The sequence below is a fragment of the Chiroxiphia lanceolata genome, chromosome 2, assembly GCF_009829145.1.
Source record: "Chiroxiphia lanceolata isolate bChiLan1 chromosome 2, bChiLan1.pri, whole genome shotgun sequence".
NCBI lineage: Eukaryota > Metazoa > Chordata > Aves > Passeriformes > Pipridae > Chiroxiphia > Chiroxiphia lanceolata.
In genome coordinates, this window is record NC_045638.1 from 3948666 (window position 1) to 3968550 (window position 19885).

General features: G+C 41.9%; 1 protein-coding gene across 2 annotated transcripts in view; it reads right to left on the reverse strand.

The window, feature by feature from the left end:
- Positions 1-19885, reverse strand: part of DSCAM (DS cell adhesion molecule) — a 448565-nt gene that overhangs the window by 174707 nt on the left and 253973 nt on the right. For both annotated transcript variants that reach the window (XM_032678156.1, XM_032678157.1), the window contains 3 exons: positions 10322-10468; positions 5010-5288; positions 1454-1729 (listed from right to left, as the gene is read on the reverse strand). In XM_032678156.1, coding sequence (XP_032534047.1) covers positions 1454-1729; positions 5010-5288; positions 10322-10468 — 702 coding nt within the window. The remainder of the gene's footprint in view (positions 1-1453; positions 1730-5009; positions 5289-10321; positions 10469-19885) is intronic.

Consider the following 19885-nt stretch of genomic DNA (forward strand, 5'->3'; position numbering starts at 1 on the left):
AGTGCCACATCACACAGGAAACTGAGGGAACTGGCATGATGTGTGCAAGACTCCTCAGACACTAGAATTAAAAACAGGGCTGCAAAATTTCCTTCTTTGTCACAGGGTAAAAAACATAAGCACTGGCACTCTCAGAATGCTGAAAGGCCTCAGCATGCCTGGAAGAGCATTTGGTTTTATTTGATCTCATAATTTTTTCCTCTGCCCCCCTCTCTCTTTCATTTCTGTCCCATCAGTTGTGTGACAGAGTCCTAATTTATTTATTTATTTTCATCCCTGACTCTCTTCCTTTCCTTTGCTGTGCATTAGATACTGTCATCCCTCAGAAAGCAGAACAACAGCAACAACAACAAAAAAGCTTTTTATCCTGAGAGAAAGCCGACACAGGACCAATAAACCTGTGAGTGTGCACACCATGTACCTCTGCCATCCCTCCTCCTCTTTTTTTTTTTTCCCCCCTTTTTTTTAATTCAAGTGACAGGCTTTTTCTGAGATGAAAGCAGACATTATTTTCCCAGCGAGACCTGAGTGTCTTTGAAATCTTTCCTGCTGTTGCTCTCTGATAACCTGCACTCTCTCGACACCATGATAGATTATCAATATGCTCTTTAGGCTTTCTTAGTCACGGGAGATGGTTGCCGAGGTAACTTAGTCCAGGCAGGTAATCTCTTCTTTTCCTATAAAGACTCTAAAAATAGTGTCCATGCCATGCCTGCACTACAGCCTCATTAGTGAGCAGCCTTTGTACAAATTGATGACTCTCCCCACTTGATTATCCTGCAGAATGTTGTGTCAGTTATTTAAGATGATCCCCAAGCTTTCGGCCAATAAGGCCAAACAGAAAAGCTCTGCCCAGGAGAGGTTTGGATTTGAATAGAGACCTGCTTGGGAATGTGTAAGGGTAGAAGACTCTTCTGGAAGATTTACAGCAAGGAGATTCGGGCTTATTTCGCTTAGGAAGACTTTCCTGTCAGGAAGAGGCATCTTTTCCAGAGATGGTTTCAGATGTTTTCTCTTCTGCATTCCAGAGAAACTCTCCCTGGTATGAGAAAAAGGTCAGTCCTTACAGACATGTTTGAAGGCCCCCACAGAGGGGGCTGGTAGGAATTACTAAAGCCCTGAGAAGAACAGGGGGCGCGTCTTCCCCCAGGCCTGATGTTTGAAATGCTGTTGAGGTTAATGTTCTTCAAGTCCAGTGTTCTTGACTTTGGAAATAAATTTTCCTATAACCCTTCCACTGCACTTTGGGGGTGCCTGTATCTTCCCTCACTGGTTTTCAAACCAGTGTTTCCATTCTATCAGTTTTTGCCCAGAGTGGGGCACGACAAAACCCACCGAGAGTCTGTGAGTACCCCCCGATTTTAGGGTTCACTTTACAACGACGGCACCAAAGACAACTTATACATTATTACAGACACCAGGATTGCTAGTGGGAAAGCAAGTGGAGACTGACCTTCCAGAACCACCTGGACATAGTCCTGGGCAGACATCTTGTCCTTGCGCACGAAGCACTGATAGGCTCCCCCGTCACTCTTGGCCATGCCGTCCATGATGAGGTTCTCCCGGTTGACCCCGGTGATCCGGACGTTGTTCCCGGGGTTGATGATCTCCCCGTTCCGGTACCAGGACAGCTCCTGGTCCTCAGTCCCCGTCACGCTGCAGGACAAGGACACTTGGCTGCCGACGCTGCTTTTGACTTTCCGGGGGCTGATGGTGGCTTTTAGTGGCTCTGGAGGTTTAAATCAAAATAAAGGGGAAACAGAATATATTAAGTTACAGAGGTGCATTTTTGTGCAAGTAACAAATTAACTATCAGTTAAGGAGAACGATAAAAAGCACGGCCACACCCTTCTAAAAAAACCACACAAACAAACAACAGATGACTGTGTTCACTCCAAGAAGCATTTTTGCCATTAACAGCCATGATAAAAAAAAAAAAAATAGATCAATAGGGATAGCCTACTCAACACATGATATAATCCCATGCCCAAATGAACAGCAGGAGCAGATCTACAGGTAACACTGTTGGTGCTGAGGGCCTAGACACGGCACTACACATGTTTTGGGAGGTTAGAATGTTATTTCTCATGAGTTCAGTGTGCACCTTTGAACTGGTACATTAAGTGCATTCCTGAAGTTCATCTTCTGTTTTAGTTTCCTGCAAAAGAAGTCCAGTTAATGTGTTCCAAAGTTACTCCCTGATGTGAAGCAGTGCAGTGTATGTCAATGATAAGGAGATCAGCTTTCAAGGGTGGAAGATGCTAACGTAGGTACACCCACGAATATCCATCAGACATGGATATGGAAGTGCTTCAGTGTGTGGGCTCACAAGATTTTCTGTTTTGATGTGGGAGGACTACAACATTTTCAAGTCAGCCTTAAGAAACAGTAGGACATACATAATGCAAGCTTTGCATCATAAAAAAGAGGACGAAGTGTTGAAGAGAAGTCATAAACATAAATGCAAGGAAAACAATCTTTATCCTGCCACCTAACAGTTATTATAGAACACAGATTTCATCTCATGGTTTGTATATATTGGTTTGACTTCCTTATAAAGGTAAGGGATTACTTTCACCACTGAATATCTCCATGTTTCCTATAAAAAGACCGCAAAGGCTCAGAACTGTAAATGACCCATTAAACAAAACAATCACACTCGAGGGCATCACCAACATCCCAGAGTCATGGTGATGCCAGTGAACCACTTCCCCCTTTGCAGAGGAGGGTAAAACTCCTTTTCCCAACTGGTGCTTTCTGTCAGCTTAATACAGAAAGTATTTACTATAAGTTTTGACTTTGTATCATCCCAGGCAGACTGACTTCAACTCAATTTATAAATACTTTGGGAAGCAAAGCTGCTCCATAATAATTTATGAATTGCTGATCTTCAACCTTGATTTTATTTTGCCCAAAACCACTATGTGTAAGTATTTGTGAAGGTATTTTTATGGCCTGAACTTCTCACAGACTTGCCCCATTTCAGTTTGCTAGTCATGCTGCAGAGATGGAAACACTAGTTCACAAAGCATTATTTCTATTCCAGGAAATAATTTTTGTTTTAACAATAGAAGAATAGCACTTTTCCAGTGAGGTGCTCCTGAAGTGATAATTATCTTTGCAGAATTTGTGAAACATTCAGGATATTCACACATGAATACTCAGCTGAGCGGAGGTACGAGTACTCAATATTGCTGAACAACATGAGTCATGGCAGGGAGAGTTTGGCAGCTTTATTTATGAGAACATTTGCAATTTCTTTTTAAGCATCCAATTCAAGCTTCTAAATTACACATCCTCCATGTGATAAATTACAGAGCTACACCAGAAATTGCATCTATTTGCACTTCTGATCGCTCAATTGGCCAACTAACTCATCTCTGCAGAGATGACTTTCTCTTGTTCCACAACTTTGAGAAGTTTAATCATTCCTAAGATAAATTAACAAAGCAGAAGGTACAGCAAGATAAGGCAGCACTTTTCCTGGTGAAAACACCCAAGCAAGAAGTGGCCTGAGGTCTGGGCTCAGCCCAGGACTTACTGAGGTAGGAAGGCCTACCCTGACAAGACCTAAAATGCAATCAAAGGATGCAAACAGTGCGAGCTGTCTATGAGGAGTTACTGGTGGCACCATGGTAATGCTTCTGGAGTTGAACTGTGCTAAAACCAGCCTAGTTTACCAAACTCCCAACACACATCCTGCTTTTTGAAGTTGAATGTGACAGATGAGCTGGTAGCTGGCCTGGAAATTTTTGACTAGCAGTCAGTCACTTTATACTATAAAAGTCCAGTCCCCTTTCATACAGTCAGGTTCTTCTAACACAACCCTTCTTGAGGTGTGTGTGGAGATGCCTCCCTTGGGTGGGGACACCCTCCAAGGTTACTCCTCGAGGCTGAGAGAAAGAGTGTTGGTATGGGTGAGTCACATCAAATCTCTCCTTAATGATTATTTATTTTTGCTTGCTTTAATATAATTGCTTCAACAACTGCTTCAGAACAATGCACTATCCTATCTCATACTATACTACCAGTATTTTTAGCTTGAGTATTGTGTAGCAAATAATTCTGATTAAGTGATCATTTGTAATAATAAATCACTTGTAATAATAAATAATTTTATTTGGTCGTTTGTAGTAACAAATTTGTCTGATCGTTCGGAACAACAAATAATTTCATACAAACATTCTCATTCTGCCAATCACCAAAACCCGCGGGATGAAAGCGGTTCAGTCACACCTCTGTAATTCCTTTAAATTTAAACTGCTGGCATAATCCAAGGCTAAGATTCAGCCACGCCCAGACTCCTGCCTGAAGGAGTTTAGAAAGTGATGCCAATTTTATGCCCCAAAAAGGCACGGACGGAGAAACTGCTCAGAGACAAGTTTTAGTCTTTAAGCAGCGAGGTATTTATTTAAGGCAATGTTGGAGAGCAGCCAGCTCGCGCTGGACAAACTGTTCTTCCTCTTCAGTGAAAAGACAGGATTATATACCATTTTTACAGGTGATTACAACACTTTCACATACATATTCATATAATTGCAACATCTAGTTATAATATTCATAATAGGTGGAGTCTGGGCAGAGTTTGGAGTGGAGTCATCTTTTTGGGGTGATGTTTGGTAGTTGTTCCTGTTTCTTCAGCCTCAGGGGGTCACATTTTTACTCTTCTTCCTCTGTTGAACTTTTCAACTTTCTTGGTTTTTGCTGACTCTGTGGTGGATTTCGCCCCTTATCTTACTTATGTAGGTGTGTAAGCATTCTTTTAGTGTACAGTACCACCTAATCCTTAAGCTCTGGCAGTACATTTTAGCTAAGTATTGGCAAATTCTTTGTGCTCTTGCTTATACCTATATTCCGAATTTAACTCTCTACTTGCTTTCTAGGCCTTGTCTGGCTTCGAAAGCGAAGGAGTCCTTTCTGCACCTCACGACTCAACAGCAGGCCTTGTTTAATAAATTTTGTCTAAGCTTTTTCCACTCCCCCCCCCCCAGTCCCCCAGCCACACTCACGTTTGACGTAGAGCCTCCCAACCATCTCGGCGGTGCCGTAGTTGTTCCACACCTCGCAGACGTAGCTCCCGGAGTCTGAGGGCCGCGTGTTCTCGATGAGCAGACCCGTCACCGTCTGCCTGAACCTGCTGTCGGGCTCCCAGGGGACGTTGTCCTTCAGCCAGCGGTACTTTGGTGCGGGGTGCCCTGATGCTTTGCAAGGCAGCTCCACTCGCTGTCCTGCCATGGCTTTGCGGTGGTCAAACCCATCTAGAATAGATGGAGCTGAATTCGCTGGATCTGGAAGGGAAAGCAGCAGGGTTTTGTTTCAACGGGATCGTTAAAATTAATCCGCTAAGAAACGTGTACCAGAGGGTGGCTGAGTGCTGGAACAGCCTCACAGCCACAAGCCTGAGAGAGCTCAAGAAGCACTTGGATGACACTCTCAGGCACACGCTGTGACTCGTGGGGTACAGGGCCAGGAGCTGGACTCGATGATCCATGTGAGTCACTTCCAACTCAGCATATTCTGAGTTTTTTTTTCTCCTGCAGTTTTTGACTCACCAGCTCAGTGTTTCGGGTACTACAGTTTGCCCCTCTGACCCAGCCATCAGTCTGTAACAGCTCAGTAGTGGTGGCTGGGATCCAGCAGCACATGCTGCTAAAGCAACTCAGGACTACTTGGAAATCCTCTCACTGGATTTTTTCCAGGTGGCAAACATTTCGCTGGTCATCCTTTCTGTTCCCTGTCAGAGCCAGAAATGTGTTGCTTTAACAATTATTGCTACTTCTATTCTAGGCTGAAGCCAGTACATTGTCCCTTCTTCTCGGCGGTCTGAAGGCTTTGAATTTAAGGAGCAATTTATTCCCTTGTCAGGAGAGAAATGGGCAAAGGCACAGGAATTTCTGTCTGCAGTCTGACAGACAAGTCTTTTCTTCTTCTCTGGAACAAGAACTTAAGGTGACAAGAACAGCTTAATCCTGCATCTTTCGGTGCTTAACTTGCTGACAAAAGCAGCTCTCAGACAAACACACTTGTGAAGCACCTGGCATATATTTATGTATCTCACAGATGTCTGGCAGGATTGCCTTCACCAGAGGTGCATGTACCCCACCAGAAATACTACTCTGTTTGGGATTTTGGTTTTTTTTAAGTTTGAAAACTTTTGGAGGCTGAAATTGTCATGATTTATAGTTTTGTGCAGCGGGCTGGAAGCCCCTCCTGGAGCTATTACAACATAAATACTGAACAATAAATCAACAAATATTCATCAAAGCGTTTTCTCATCACACACACCCACTTTGCTAAGATTTCTGACTCACAGAGAAACTTCACTTGATGTTCAGCTCCTATCTGACACACTAATCTCTTTTTGGGTGTATCTACATCATAGTTGCCTGGGTGTAGGCGTGACTGCAACCATTTTGACATTTTCAAGTGGTCCTTAACTTAACAAACTCAGGTACTGCTCACAGGGCAGCTGCAGCAGGTTCCTCTTAGGAGCTGGAGAGATTAAAGGAGCAGTTCATGCTTAATTCAAGATACTCCAGCAATAGCATAATCAGCACCTGAGCAAGTTAGTTTAAAAGTAGCCTAGATATATCTCCATGAATAGCTCACCATGATATACCTCCATGATATATCTCCATGAACTGCAGCCACACCTGGGAGGTGAGAGCAAATAGCTCAATGCACTATGGGAGTTACACTGTCAATCCAGAAACCAAAATTGTGATGTTAAGATAATAGAATAAATAAATTTATTTCGCGAATATCTGGATAAAAAACCCTAAATGCCAAGTTCAGTGAAAGGTGACAGCAGAGGTCCCTCTGCTCTCTAGGTGCCACTGAAGGCAGAACCACATCCAGCTGACATCAATGTCCTGTCTGTCTCATTAGAAACACGTCAGCCAGTAGTTAAACAAATGATTTTGCACACATCAGTGGCCTCGAGGCCCACATTTGGCAACAGGATGTGTTATATTTTTGAGCTTGCCGTGCTGTTTGTGTCTGGCTTGGTGGTAGCACAATCTGCCAGGACGCTACTGGGAAGGCCAATGTCAATTTGATTAATTGATTACCCAGCTCCTTCCTCGCCTCCTGGGTCATCAGGCAGCTCTGCCTCCAGGGCAGAGATTCCTCCCTGCAGCCTGAGGAATTAACTGAGTAAAACCATGAGCAGGAAAGAAATTACAGCTCTGGCTCTTAGGAAGGTGAAATCAATTTCTTCCGTTGAAAGTAATAATTAAATAATAAAAGAGTGCAACTGGCTTTTAAAGGCATTGTTTGTGCATTCCCACTCATACAGAGTCCTCTCTCCCAGGTTCACTTTATGTCACTTTGTCCCCTCTCAAACTGAGGCTTGGCAGCAGAAGCTCAGCCTGGAGTCCCACCTGCAGAACAGCTAAATTTGGATTTGCCTACATACTTCAGAAGTCTTGACCTTGTTCTTATAGAGGAGGTATTTAAGATATATTCAGGGATACACAAAATATGATTCCAAGGACCTGCTTTCTTGCACCCTGTACTTCTATATTTAGATGGGCAGTAAAAACATCTCTTTGGGTTGTCCCTGGAACAAACTTATTTAGAGCTCCTACACGTGATATATTCCAGTAAAAAAAAAAAAAAAGGCCACAAAAGAAATCCCAGGATTCATTTACAATCACCTGCAATGAGGTAAAAAGCAAAATAAGATAATCCAGTTGTGATATGTGGTATTGGCTTTTGAATTACTATTTTACTATGCTATAACAGTGCAAAAGACTTCTAGCAAGGACAATGGTTAATAAACTAAGGCAAAATACTATTCTAAAATATTCCACTGTGGATCTTCTTTAAAGGACAGAGGAAGAAACTCATTATGCTTTCAAAAATCATAATGATTTTTCAGAGTATGGAGGTTAAAAAGCAGTAAAGAATCTGGGAGCTGGGATTCATGGCAGGACAAAATTGTTATTGGAAAAGCACACTATAATGGGTATTAGAAGAATATTCTGTTGCATGTTAATAGCCTTGTTTTTAATTTTACTTAGGAAGTCCATGTGATTTCTAGATGTTCTTACATTAGACTTGCTTTGGTCATAGCCACTAATTATTCCCATGTGTATTTGCTATTATCTCTACATTACCTTTCTCACTCTTTAAATCGATAAGCTTAACTTTTATTAAACACTTGTCCAAGAGACTACAATCAATATCCACCACAAACTGCTTTATCCCCCCAAAAGTGAGGAACACATATGGATGTAAAAGGCAGGCATGCAAGTACACCTTTCACAACTATGCTCATGGATTCTCTGACCTCAGTTCCTAAAGGAAATATAAATTCCAGTAAAGAAAAATGAAAACCTGTTAGAGAAACATTAAGAGGTAAACTCTGCCTATAATTGCTGCTCTTGTTCAGTAGATTAACAGGACTGGAAATCAGAGCCCATTCTAGCTCTGATTGAGAATAATTAATCCCATTTAATTAAAAAAGCCAGCTATTACACACAGGTCAAATTTGCTATTTTGATTTGGTCTGTGGAGGAGAATAGAAAAGGCAACTCCACACAGAGCACATCTTCTAGGGTGTTTGTCCTGAATTGCAAACAAGACAGAGCTTTCATTTTCCCCTTTTGTTCAGTGAAATAACTGGAATTTTTCCTGTGGTAACCAAGATACAACAAGCCTGATTTTATTTATGTTACCACTGGCTCATCCTTAGCATGATATCATTCGGAAGCAGACCATATTATGGAGCCAGCCAGAAGGATAGAACCCTGCCTACCCTTATAAGACCAAAGCAGGCAGATTATTGTGCAGGAAAACTACTTCTTCACCTTGCTGGGAAAAGCAGTTTTACCCACAGGAAAGGAAGAAACTCCTGGATCTGATTGGTAAGTGATTCTAACCCGATCAATCCCACCATTTTTTTTATCATTAGTATATTTAAGTACTGGACCTGTGTGTTCAGAGGACTCCAAAGTGCTTCAACAGTGACCATTTTGGAGGAGGGCAGGAAGTATGTTATTAATGCAAAACCTTGTGCTCACCTCTGCCTCCCTTAGGGCTCCCAACAGAGGGGTGGAAAGTTGAGACTAATCACTAGAGTTTTATTCTGACACAAAGACCAGGACAGGAGAGGGTCAAAAGGAGAATGACCCCAGTGACTGTCAGGTTGGGAAGGTCACTGCACCCTGATGGATCTTCAGGGAAACTCAGTAACAGTGAAAAGGGGGGCTTTCAGAGGGATGGTGGGCATGCTTTCTGTAAGGCAAGGATACAGGGAGAAAGAAAAATCTGGGATACAGCCTTAGTGAGCTCTATGGATGTGGGAAAACAACTCTGGATTTGCTCACATGCAAACACAGGGAAATGTGGGAGAGGAAGGGGGGATGGAGAAGTGCTAATCCTACACAGAGGTGTTTGAGAGCAACTCCCAGACTCAGACCTGGAGTCATCTCTGGCACCTTCTCTCAATTAGACAAAATGGGGAGAAGCTGGGATTGAAGCAGCGCTGTACTGACATCCTAAAATCTTTGGGGTGTGTGTGTGGGGGGAACCCAACAGTCCATCACACAAAACAATCAGGAGATGATTTACAATTTCAAGGAAAAGTTAAAATACCCCAACTACCTTCTCATTTTCCCACCTGGTGCACAAAGCCATTGCCTTGAGACTCTCAGCCTGCCTGCAGCAGCCTGGGTGGACTGGCACAGGCCATACACTCCTTCTGGCTGGAGACCCCTCCTGGAAGCAGGGGAACACACTGTTTTCCCCAGGGTAGGAGTGTGATGGATGAAAAAGAGGGCTGAAATGCACCTCTCCTAACCTGAGACTGCCGCAGTGGAAGTATCTACAGCTGAGCCAAATGAAGGTCCTGACCTCCTGCTATGGTTAACAGAGGGAAATAGGAACTGTGAGGCAGCTCATCTCACCCCAAAGTGGGCAGCTGAAGTAGATCAGGTCACTACCCCTGGAAGTCTTCCTTTTCCTTGGTTCTTCTTAACAGGGAAATCAAGGTGATTAGATACTTTGCCTGAACAAGCCTATTCTTGATCAGATGAATCCCATCCACAGTCCTTTCATAAATTACTCTAAACCTACTAAAATTCACTATACTGTCCAGTGCACTCTACAGGCTCTCTGGATACATCTAACAGGAGGTAAAAAAACAGAAAGAAAGGATTTTAAAGTGGGGCATTTTATTTTTCCAGCTCACAGCTCACCACTTCTATTTGACAGAGAAAGTGGGTTTTAGTGCATAAAGGCACAGGAACTCGCCCTGCCAGCTGAGCACACCAGACACACAAAACACTTCATTTAGCATGATACAGAAAAGAATCACCTGATACAAAAAGTCTTGCACTGTTGCTTTGTCGTGTTTCTCCAGTGTATCTGTGCCTTGTGATACATCGGTAGTTGTACAGCCCGTCTTCATTCTGTACGTCTAAAATATACAAGGCTCCCGTGGATGTGATGAGAAATCTAGGTCCTGGAAGACATGAAAATTGGCAGTGGTTAAAATATCTGCTGCACTGGAGGGTGGATGACACAGGCTGGAGGGTCACGAAGATTTTTTTTGGCCAGTCTTGAAGCTGCCAATTATAAGCTTAATAAGTACTCATTGCAAATGCATATAAAGGTATTAATTTGCACTTCATGTGCAGAAAGGTAGGAATCTGTAAGGAAAAGGTGAGGAATGAAACAGAGAAATGTGCCATGGTCTATAACACAATTGAAGAATAATGTAAGAGGCATCTGAAGTAAAATACAGTGTAAAGAACCAATGGATTGATTTCAATTTAATTCAATATTGTAGAATGACGTGACGGCAATTCAGCAGCAGAGCTGTAGGTGTCAGAAAGACAGTGAGGTTGTGCACATGTGTGATACCTGCAAGCATTCCCACCCCACCCTGCCCATGTTCCTGTGGGTTCATGTATTCCAGGCCTCAGCAGGATGGGCTGAGCTCCCTCTACACCTCAGGAACTCTGTGGCTGAGCCACCGGCAGATGATGAGTTAATACATAATAATATGATAATATTGTAGTCTATGATCAGAGAAGCAGGCAGACAGACTGTATCTAAAAGGAGGGTTTAAATAATCAGCACTAGATGCGTCATTTAAAATCCAAAGATTATTTTGTTTTAGTTTTACACAGAAAAGTTTGTTTCAGGAGAAAAATTAAGCCCAGCAAAGTGACTGCCCCCTAAAACTGAACAAGACTGAAATGTTTTGTGGTCAGCATTTCTCCCAGCGTTCACTCAAACTGAAAGTAATATAGTTTAAGTTTCCTTCAAAGACATTTTTTTTTATGGTCACATGTGCAGTTTGGATCATGTGACACATGCAGAAGTGCCTCTGTTCTGTTATAAATGCCCACTCTAAAAGCAAGGACACAAAAAAACCTGAAATCTACACGTACATGTTTGCTCTGAAGCTTTTCCCATAATACAGTAAATGGAAATAATGTGTCTGGAATGCATTGCAAACCTGAGCCTCACCTGTTTAATCTTTCCCCTTTAATAATACTGTAGTCTAAGCTGTATGTGCTTTTCTAAAACTCTTACATTGGAGAAAATATTAATATATTTTCTTTTCTTTACATCTTCTATTTTTTCTCTAGTAGCTGGTAGGTCTCACAATATAAATACCTGTACCTATGTATTATAAAATACACCTGGCTCCAGAATTAGAGGAGAGAGTACACAAAGATGAAACCCATTATGAACTAATACTCAGTAATATGCAGTAAGAAATAATTCCTTTTCTTCAGAGCTCTATTTGAGCAATGACTTTTTAATAATTAAACGTAGTCAGGATGCTTGCTCCCAAATGCATCAGTGGGAAAGCAGTCCAACAGAGAGAAGACAGAAAGGAAATGGTATCATTACAGAGGGCAATCTCCTTTAAAACATAATATAAAAGAAATGGGGAATAAAATTAACAGGCTTTTAATGTCACAGGACAGGACTGACCCCTAGAGCAGAAAATATTGAATAAAGCAACATCAGCCCACCCCTCCCATCCTTGCATGCATATTGAATTATTAAATAACCACACCGGGTTAAATAACTGGTGAGGTTGTTTAGTCTGGAGAAAAAGGAGGCTCAGGGGGGACCTTATTCCTCTCTGCAACTCCCTGACAGGAGGGGGGAGCCAGGGAGGGTTTATCTGGCTCTTCATCCAGGTAACAAGTGATAGGACAAAGGAAAAAGGCCTAAAGATGTGCCAGGGGAAGGTCAGGTTGGACATCAGGAGGAATTTCTTCCCAGAAAGGGTGGTCAGGCCTTGGAAGGGGCTGCCCAGGGAGGTTTGGAGTCCCCATCCCTGGAGGTGTCCAAGGAAGGCCTGGCTGTGGCACTGAGTCCTCTGGGCTGGGGGACAAGGTGGGGATGGGGCACAGGGTGGATCCATGATCTTGGAGGTCATTTCCAACCTCAGTGACTCCATGATTCTGTGAAAATAAATCACCATAACGGAGGAATAGAAGGTGTTGAGGTACTTGCCCAGTGATAAAGGAGAAGAGCTGGGCAAGGAAACGTGTGAAGGAGGAGGGAGAACAGGACGGCAAGAGGAATCTCCTCACCTCAATATTCCAGCCTAGGTGGATTTACAGATTCACAGGCTAGGGAGGTTTTTTCTTACACAGAAGCCACATTGCATTCACATGCCTGTGAAAATTTAATTGCTTGCACACAGAAGGCTTGTGAAAAATGCACTGTAGAGTGCAGTAGGAAAAGCACCTGAATAAATCCTATCTCAGTTCCACAGCCAGATGTTTGAAACATGGCACTGAAAAGCTTACATGAAAAAAACAAAGCTATCTTACATCTATTATTTTAATAGTTAGCTGCAATGTTTGGATGAAATGATACAGACAGTTAGTAGTGATAAGTTAAACCAATACAATATAATGTAACTCCTAGATATAATGTAGTGTCCTATTCTAAGTGTTTCTTTCTTTTCCTTTCACAAATATACTCAGTTACTCAGAACCTTGTTTACATTGCTCATAAACACTTGTGCCACCCTCTCTTCTCATCACACGGTGATACTGAACATCTGTACCCTTTAACAAGGTTTGTCTTTACCCCTAACTTTAAGTTAGAAGGATATTTAGGATTTTGGTGTGAAAACCACGAGCCGTTTGACTTTGGTGTCACAAGCAGCTTCTGCACTCCTGAAATATTCATAAAGCAAACCTACCTTTGCCAAGGAATATGTTATAAGAACCACAGGTAATTGAAGCACAGTTGTCTCCCTTCTGCTCCATGGGCAGCATAAAATGACAGCTTCAGGAGATGGGAATCACATTTAAGGGCTTTACTTGGGGGATGCAGCAAAGGCAATCTCTTCTCGCTGTTGTTTCCAGCTGTGTGAGCATTAACCAGCTCTGCATTTCAGACAGCACAGACGTGAGCTTGCCCACAGCAATGCCACTCTGCTGGCAGGGCTGCCAGGCTGCTTTGTCTGCCATGTCCTCTGCAGCCCAATCCACACTTAAATCAGATTTTTCCAGCTGGGATGTAACCCCCTCACCAAACTGTGCCGGGGTGGGTGCCTGCTCTCACATCACAGGACCAGGAACACATAAAAAGGTGCTAATGGGGTGGTTGTGACTGTTTTGGTCCCTCCAGTAAACCTGCACATGCTGTGCATTTGTGTCAAGTGAGTGGAACCCAAACAGCTGAGAGGCAGCAATGTGCTCCCTGTACAAAGGCTTTCAGGAGCTTCTTTTTCTGGGGTCCATTTTCACCTTTGCTCAATATATATAATTCCATTTCTGCAAAGAGTCTCACTGTTGGAGACTCCTAGTACACACAGGTTTGAGATCACACAGATGTGGCCAAAGCTTAAAAATAAATTCCTTTCTCTATGGTTTTCTAAAGCTCTCACTATTTTCAGATCCTCTGCACAGTTTTGAGAGGTGGTCTAAACTGGCCATCATTAATAATTAAATCTGTAACTCTTCTCAGGATAAGAATGAAATAACTGTCACAAATTAAGTTAGAAGATCAAATTCAGAGCTCCCCTTAAAACTGTTGAAAGCTCACTTTTGTCAGTATTTTTACCTTGTACATGTTATTGCTGCTAATATTTGCTCTGGAGTCACAGCTGGGGTGTGGACTGTGGATGTGAACGAGGATGTGGAGTGGCTACTGTCAGGCTGATGAATATATGCAGATTTGTGGGCTATTTCCAGATCCCATTGTACTGATTTTTATATTTATATTTGCAAGTGGAGCCTTCCCTCTCAGCCCTGGAAGAAGGTTTCCTCAGATGCGGTGCTACATCTGGGTCTGTGAGAGTGGGCACACTTATTAAAAGCCTGCCACTTAATAAAAGAGGTTTTTTGAAAGCTGTGCAGAGCCAAGAAATTGTTCTGTGTTATCTTGCTGTATTTTCTAGAGAAGTTATGAACATACTCGAGCTATCTAACACTGCTTAGATCATCTTCCTCCTGGAAATTACTCAGGCAATAGTATAATAAAACCTTCACTTAAAGCATTATCTAGAGATTTTTTGCCTCACCCTCTTTAAAGATAACTGAAAGTAAATAGTTATTGTCACATATCAGATGTTATCCCACATTTCTCCCCATCAGACATTGTGTATAATTGCAGGGCTAAAGCTTTGCCTTTTCCTCTCTTCTCCTTAATATATTTTGCATACTTATGTAATGCTTTAATAACCAACCCCTCCTTCTGCTGAGACAGAAAAGATGACAGGGAAATAAAAGGGGAAGTGCCTGTAATTTCTGTCAGCTCCTAAACGGGGAGCATTTTCATTAAAGCAGACAGGCTGTCAGCTGTGACAAAGCCCAAGTGCTGAGTGTTCTGCCTTCTGTACTTCAAAAAGTGTTTGGAAATGCAGCAGGATGGGGATCGACAGCCTCTCATTGCCCTGTTGATCCAAGGGAGTGCTTTTTCTTCTTAATCTAATCGCTCTCGCTTTGCTGTAACAAAGCCCAATTTTTTTTGGCTCATCTACTTAACATGCCAAATAAAGATATTTTTTTTTTTTTTTTAATGAAACATCCTTTCAGATAAACTGAAGCTTTTTGTTTGTTTGGCTGTTAGCAGGCTTCAAGACAGGAAGACAGAGAAGCCTCCTTCAGAGCAATTAAAAAGAACACTGTCAAAATATAGCTCATAATTCCCATTTATTATTCCTCCTTGGTACTGTTTGTATTAATGCCTTGAAAACTTGATTATAATAATTTCAGCATCTGATTTTCAGAGACATTGAAATCTGTTTTGGCTTTCAGTGCCTGGGGTCTTTGACAACCTGGTCCAATACCTGGAATATGTGTCTCATTCAAAGAGTTCAAAGGCTGCCATGAACCCTCAGTACCTTTTGCCCTGGTGGTGCAGGCAAGCATAGAAATATATTGCTACTTAAAATAGCATTAAACTTAGTTAAAAATAGTATTTAAACCCAAGGCCAGGTTGGATTGGGCATTGAGCAACCTGGTCTAGTGGAAGGTGTCCCTGCCCTGGCAGGGGGTTGGAAGTAGATGGTCTTTAAAGTCCCTTCCAACCCAAACCATTCTGTGATTCTGTGAACATTTAAATGTCTTACAGAGAAGCTCACTGAGATCCATGGATAGATGCACACAAGTTAGTGAAAAAAACAGGGAATGGAACCCATAACTCTTTCTTCAGCATCCCATCTGTCACCAGCACACAGCTGCCTCACTGTGAGACCAGAAACAAATTATACAGATCCACGGACTAGAAAGGCCATTAGAGTCATTTATTCTCACCTTTCATGCTCCCCCCATTAACTCCTGCACCAAGTCCATATCTGGAAGTTACTCTATAGGTTTTTTAAAAAGACATTAGTCATGATTAAAGATTTCTTGTAAGCGGAGAGCGTGTGATATCCCCGGGTAAATTATTCCAGTGGTTAATTATTCTCACTTTTGAAAGTTAGTGCATTGTTTGGGTCCATCTGCCTTTGCCCCAGTTATTGGATCTTACTGTGCCTTCATTACAGATTTCCTCTGCAGTCAGAAATCTTCTGCCCATTTAAGTACTTACAGAACATGAGGAAATTACCTCTTATACCATCCTTCTCCTTAATTAGTTATACAGATTGAACTTCCTAAATCATTTCCTGTGAATTATTCATATCTTGAAATATTCCTGTAGGTTTTTTTTTGCTCAACACCTTTTTGAAGTTAGTTTTCAAGTTTGAATCATGGCCATAAGTTCAGTAAATGGTTCTGGTTGTAGTGAATGTAAAATGTCACCACTCCCCTCTATACAAATTTTTCTTCAACTTACCCATTCAGGAAATAAGGTCCTCTTATCAGGGCTAACTTGCTTCAGTTATTCATTGAATTGTGGTCTCCTTTCCAGAGTCATGGACTCAGAGAATAGATTTCCTCCATTCTGTATCATATTCATATCAGTTGTAAGGAAAACTCCAGGAAAACTCCACGATCCCATCTCCCTACACAGCTCACCAGCCCCTATCACCATTGGCCAATGTTTTAACAGTTTGCATGTTTTATCAACAACTTCCCTCAACAAAATCTCACTCACTAATTGGAACCTCAAATTCATATCTTCATCTGAGATATCAGCAAACCACTTGACCTGAAGATACATAGTAAGATCCTGGAAAGATGTGTCTTATTCTCCTGAACAAAACAAACAGGGAAGAGGTGGAGAAAACTGGATCATGTCTAGGCTTGACCAACCCCAACTAAGGGCCCCAAATCCCATGACATTTTTGACACACACCCTTCCTTTAACTATTTGCTGACTAGTGTCCCAAACAACCTATGACTTCATTACGGTTGAGTTGCATTAGCAAATCCTTCCTCTCAGTGAGAAGAGGTCACATTAACAATTACGAAATTGCTCTTATGTAAGGTTTTTAATGCTTTCCATTAGACTGTATAATATCAGAGATTAAAATAAAATTTTACAGGTCTGACTAATAAGTTAAAATAATTCTGTTTAGGTTTCCTATGTGAAATTGTTCTCATGTATAATTCATAAGAAAATGTGAACACTTTCCTGTCGAATTAGTGCATAATATTCGTGTATGAAAACGAGAATATTTTTAAAACCTTGATGTTAATTATTCTTTAATCAGGCCCTTTTCCCCCAGCATGCTGGTAGTCTTTAAATAGGGGGTAACATTATCCTCAGGATGGTTTTAAAAAATCATATTTGATTTTTACTTTGTTGGAAACACATCTAAAGGCATTATGTTACTGCAGCCTAAATTGGGTTGATCGAAATTAAGAGAACAGATGGCTGATCTAATCGTGTGCCAAACGATAATACAGAACAAATAAACTCTTATCAGCAGCACTTGTCACCTCCACTGGATAGAACAGCTTCTGCTCAGCAAGTTTCTAGCGTGACCTGTGCAGAAAAGGGGAGAGACCTCCCCAGAGAGCCCAAGCAGAGTGACCTATAACTCAGTTTTACAGCACTGCAACAGCATCACTCTCAAAGCAAAACAATCTGCTGCTCTGGGCACGGAAAATGTGCTGGAAAAACCGTGCCCTGAAGTCACAGTCCTGTGAATGCTTTTGCTACACAGCCCAGGGATTAGAGGAGGAAGGACAGGCACGTAGGGAAAGAGGGGGGAAAGGATTTCACTTTTCTAAGCGTCACTCGATGTACCCAACCTACGTGAGACACCTGGGGTGTTGCTCACAGGAGGTGCTGCAGATGGACAAAACATGATCATGCTCCTCCAAGCAGCACAACATCCCCCTCATGGGATGTAGCCAAGCTCACAGGCCCTGCCAGCACTCCTTACAGAGGATAACCCTGACGTTCATTCCACAAAAATCACACCTTTGGAGCACGTCGCCCCACTGCCCCTCTGCCTGTCTGGGAAACAACCTGCAGCTCATGTCCAGGAGGAAACCACAGCACTGCCCTACAGCCCAAGGGTAATGAACATTCTTAATTACAAGCAAATTATCCCTCCCTTGGGTTACCACCTCCACCCTTCAGACAAACCTGCTGAAGAACCAAACACTTAATATTCATTACGTGGTCTTTGTCTCTCCTTGGTCTGGGTTTAGATAACTCGAGCACCATCACGGTACAATGTTATTCATGAGGATCAAGATCCTAGATCTTCCCATTTTTTCCTGACACAAGGAAAGGAAAAAAAAGCATAAAAGCTATAGGAAGTGGTTGTCCAAGGCAAAGGAGGCTGCTAACAAATTTGATTTGTTATTCCAGGCTCCTCAAAGCTCCCAGAGATGTACCTCTATCATGAGCTTGCAAGCCTGAAGTTTCCTTCACTTCTAAAGCCACTGTTTTTCCCTTTTCCTTCTGTTTGTTGTGTGGGTTTTTGTTGTTTGTTTTTTTTTTTTTCCCCAGAATTAAACTCAAGGTAGAAAAGACTAACGAGGAAAACAGTTAACACAAAATTGCTATCATTTTGGCACCTTTATCTCTGAGGAATGTTAGGGAACAGCACTGTCTTTCTGCATCTCTCCAGAGAAAATGGATTTAAAGAAATTAAGCTACTGTGGGGTTTACTTCTCCATTCCCAAATGGCTTACTGTCTCACAACTAGAGATTTTGCCACAGCCATAGTTTCCAGATTTCCACTGACGTTTCGTATGAATTATTACAACAAACCTGCCTATTTCCTGCCTATAGAAACTATAGGGTGAATAAAATTGGAAGAGAAAAGGAGGGAGGGAGGAAGGCAGAAAAGGAGGAAGGAAGGAAGGAAGGAAAAGGAAAAAAGTTAAAAGAAAAGAAAAAAAAAAGCAAAACTAATAATAATTAAGAAAAATAGACAAAAAGACAAAATGAGGAAGGAGGGAAATGGAGCTGCAGTTTTGTCTGTATAAATTGAGCTGCGAGAGATTATCTGCTGAGTCACTCACAGCTTTACCACAGGAACAGGAGCTTTGGCACTCTCTTGGTTTCTCATGGAGACAGAAAGAGGCCTGAACACAGTGCTCCAAAATCCAGCAGGTCCTGAACATTGGTGGTAGCTGCATTCATGGTTTTAGCTGCTTTAAATTCAACTGTAACGCGAGTTCATTTATGTTTCTGTAACCTCAGAACACAGAAAGTCATATGAGCATTTTGCTCCTAAATGTGCAGTGTTATCATTTTCTGAATAAGTTTGGGTACCAGGATCATGGCCATCCTGAAAATGAGATTGTCAGGCAAATCATACAAATCAGAACACATTTTATTGCCCCCTTCATGTTTCTGAGACTGCAAAAACATGTTTCATGTCAAGTGCCCACACCAATTCCACTTAGGTATGCTGAGTTTGAGTTTTATAAAGGAGGAATAAATATGGGTTTTTTTATTTTTTAAATAAAGTATAACTAGATGCAGGAGCTGCATTTTTGTGTACACAGATCAGGTTATGTCAATTGTCACTATTTTATGATTGGATAGTATAAACCTGACCGATCACATAATGTTTATATTTAATTGTTCCCCCTCTTAATCTTCCATGAATTTATTAGGCATGGGCAGCTACAGTTCCCTACCTGCTGTTGTTAGCTGTCAGTCCTCCAGGATATTTAACAAAACTGCCATAATCTTTAATACCACAGTTTTAGATTATTTGAGTCCTTGCCTACATTGCTGCAGAATCTGCTTTCTTTTTTTCAGCTAGGAAGCAAGCAGATAATATTAAATCACCAGCTAGTTTTTAGGGGCTCTGATTAAAGAGGATTCAGCTTTGCCCATGATATATGGAGCTGTCTGGAGGATTAAAATCTTTTCCCTCAAGCTTTTGCTGGTGCATCCCACGTAAATAAATAGCCTGGAGCTGACTGGTGGCTTAGCACAAATAAACTTATGCTCTGCTCTTTGTATAATCAAGGAACAGAACCCATCCCTCCTTCCATCTGCATGGAAATTTAAACACAAGCTTGTCAGGTAAAAG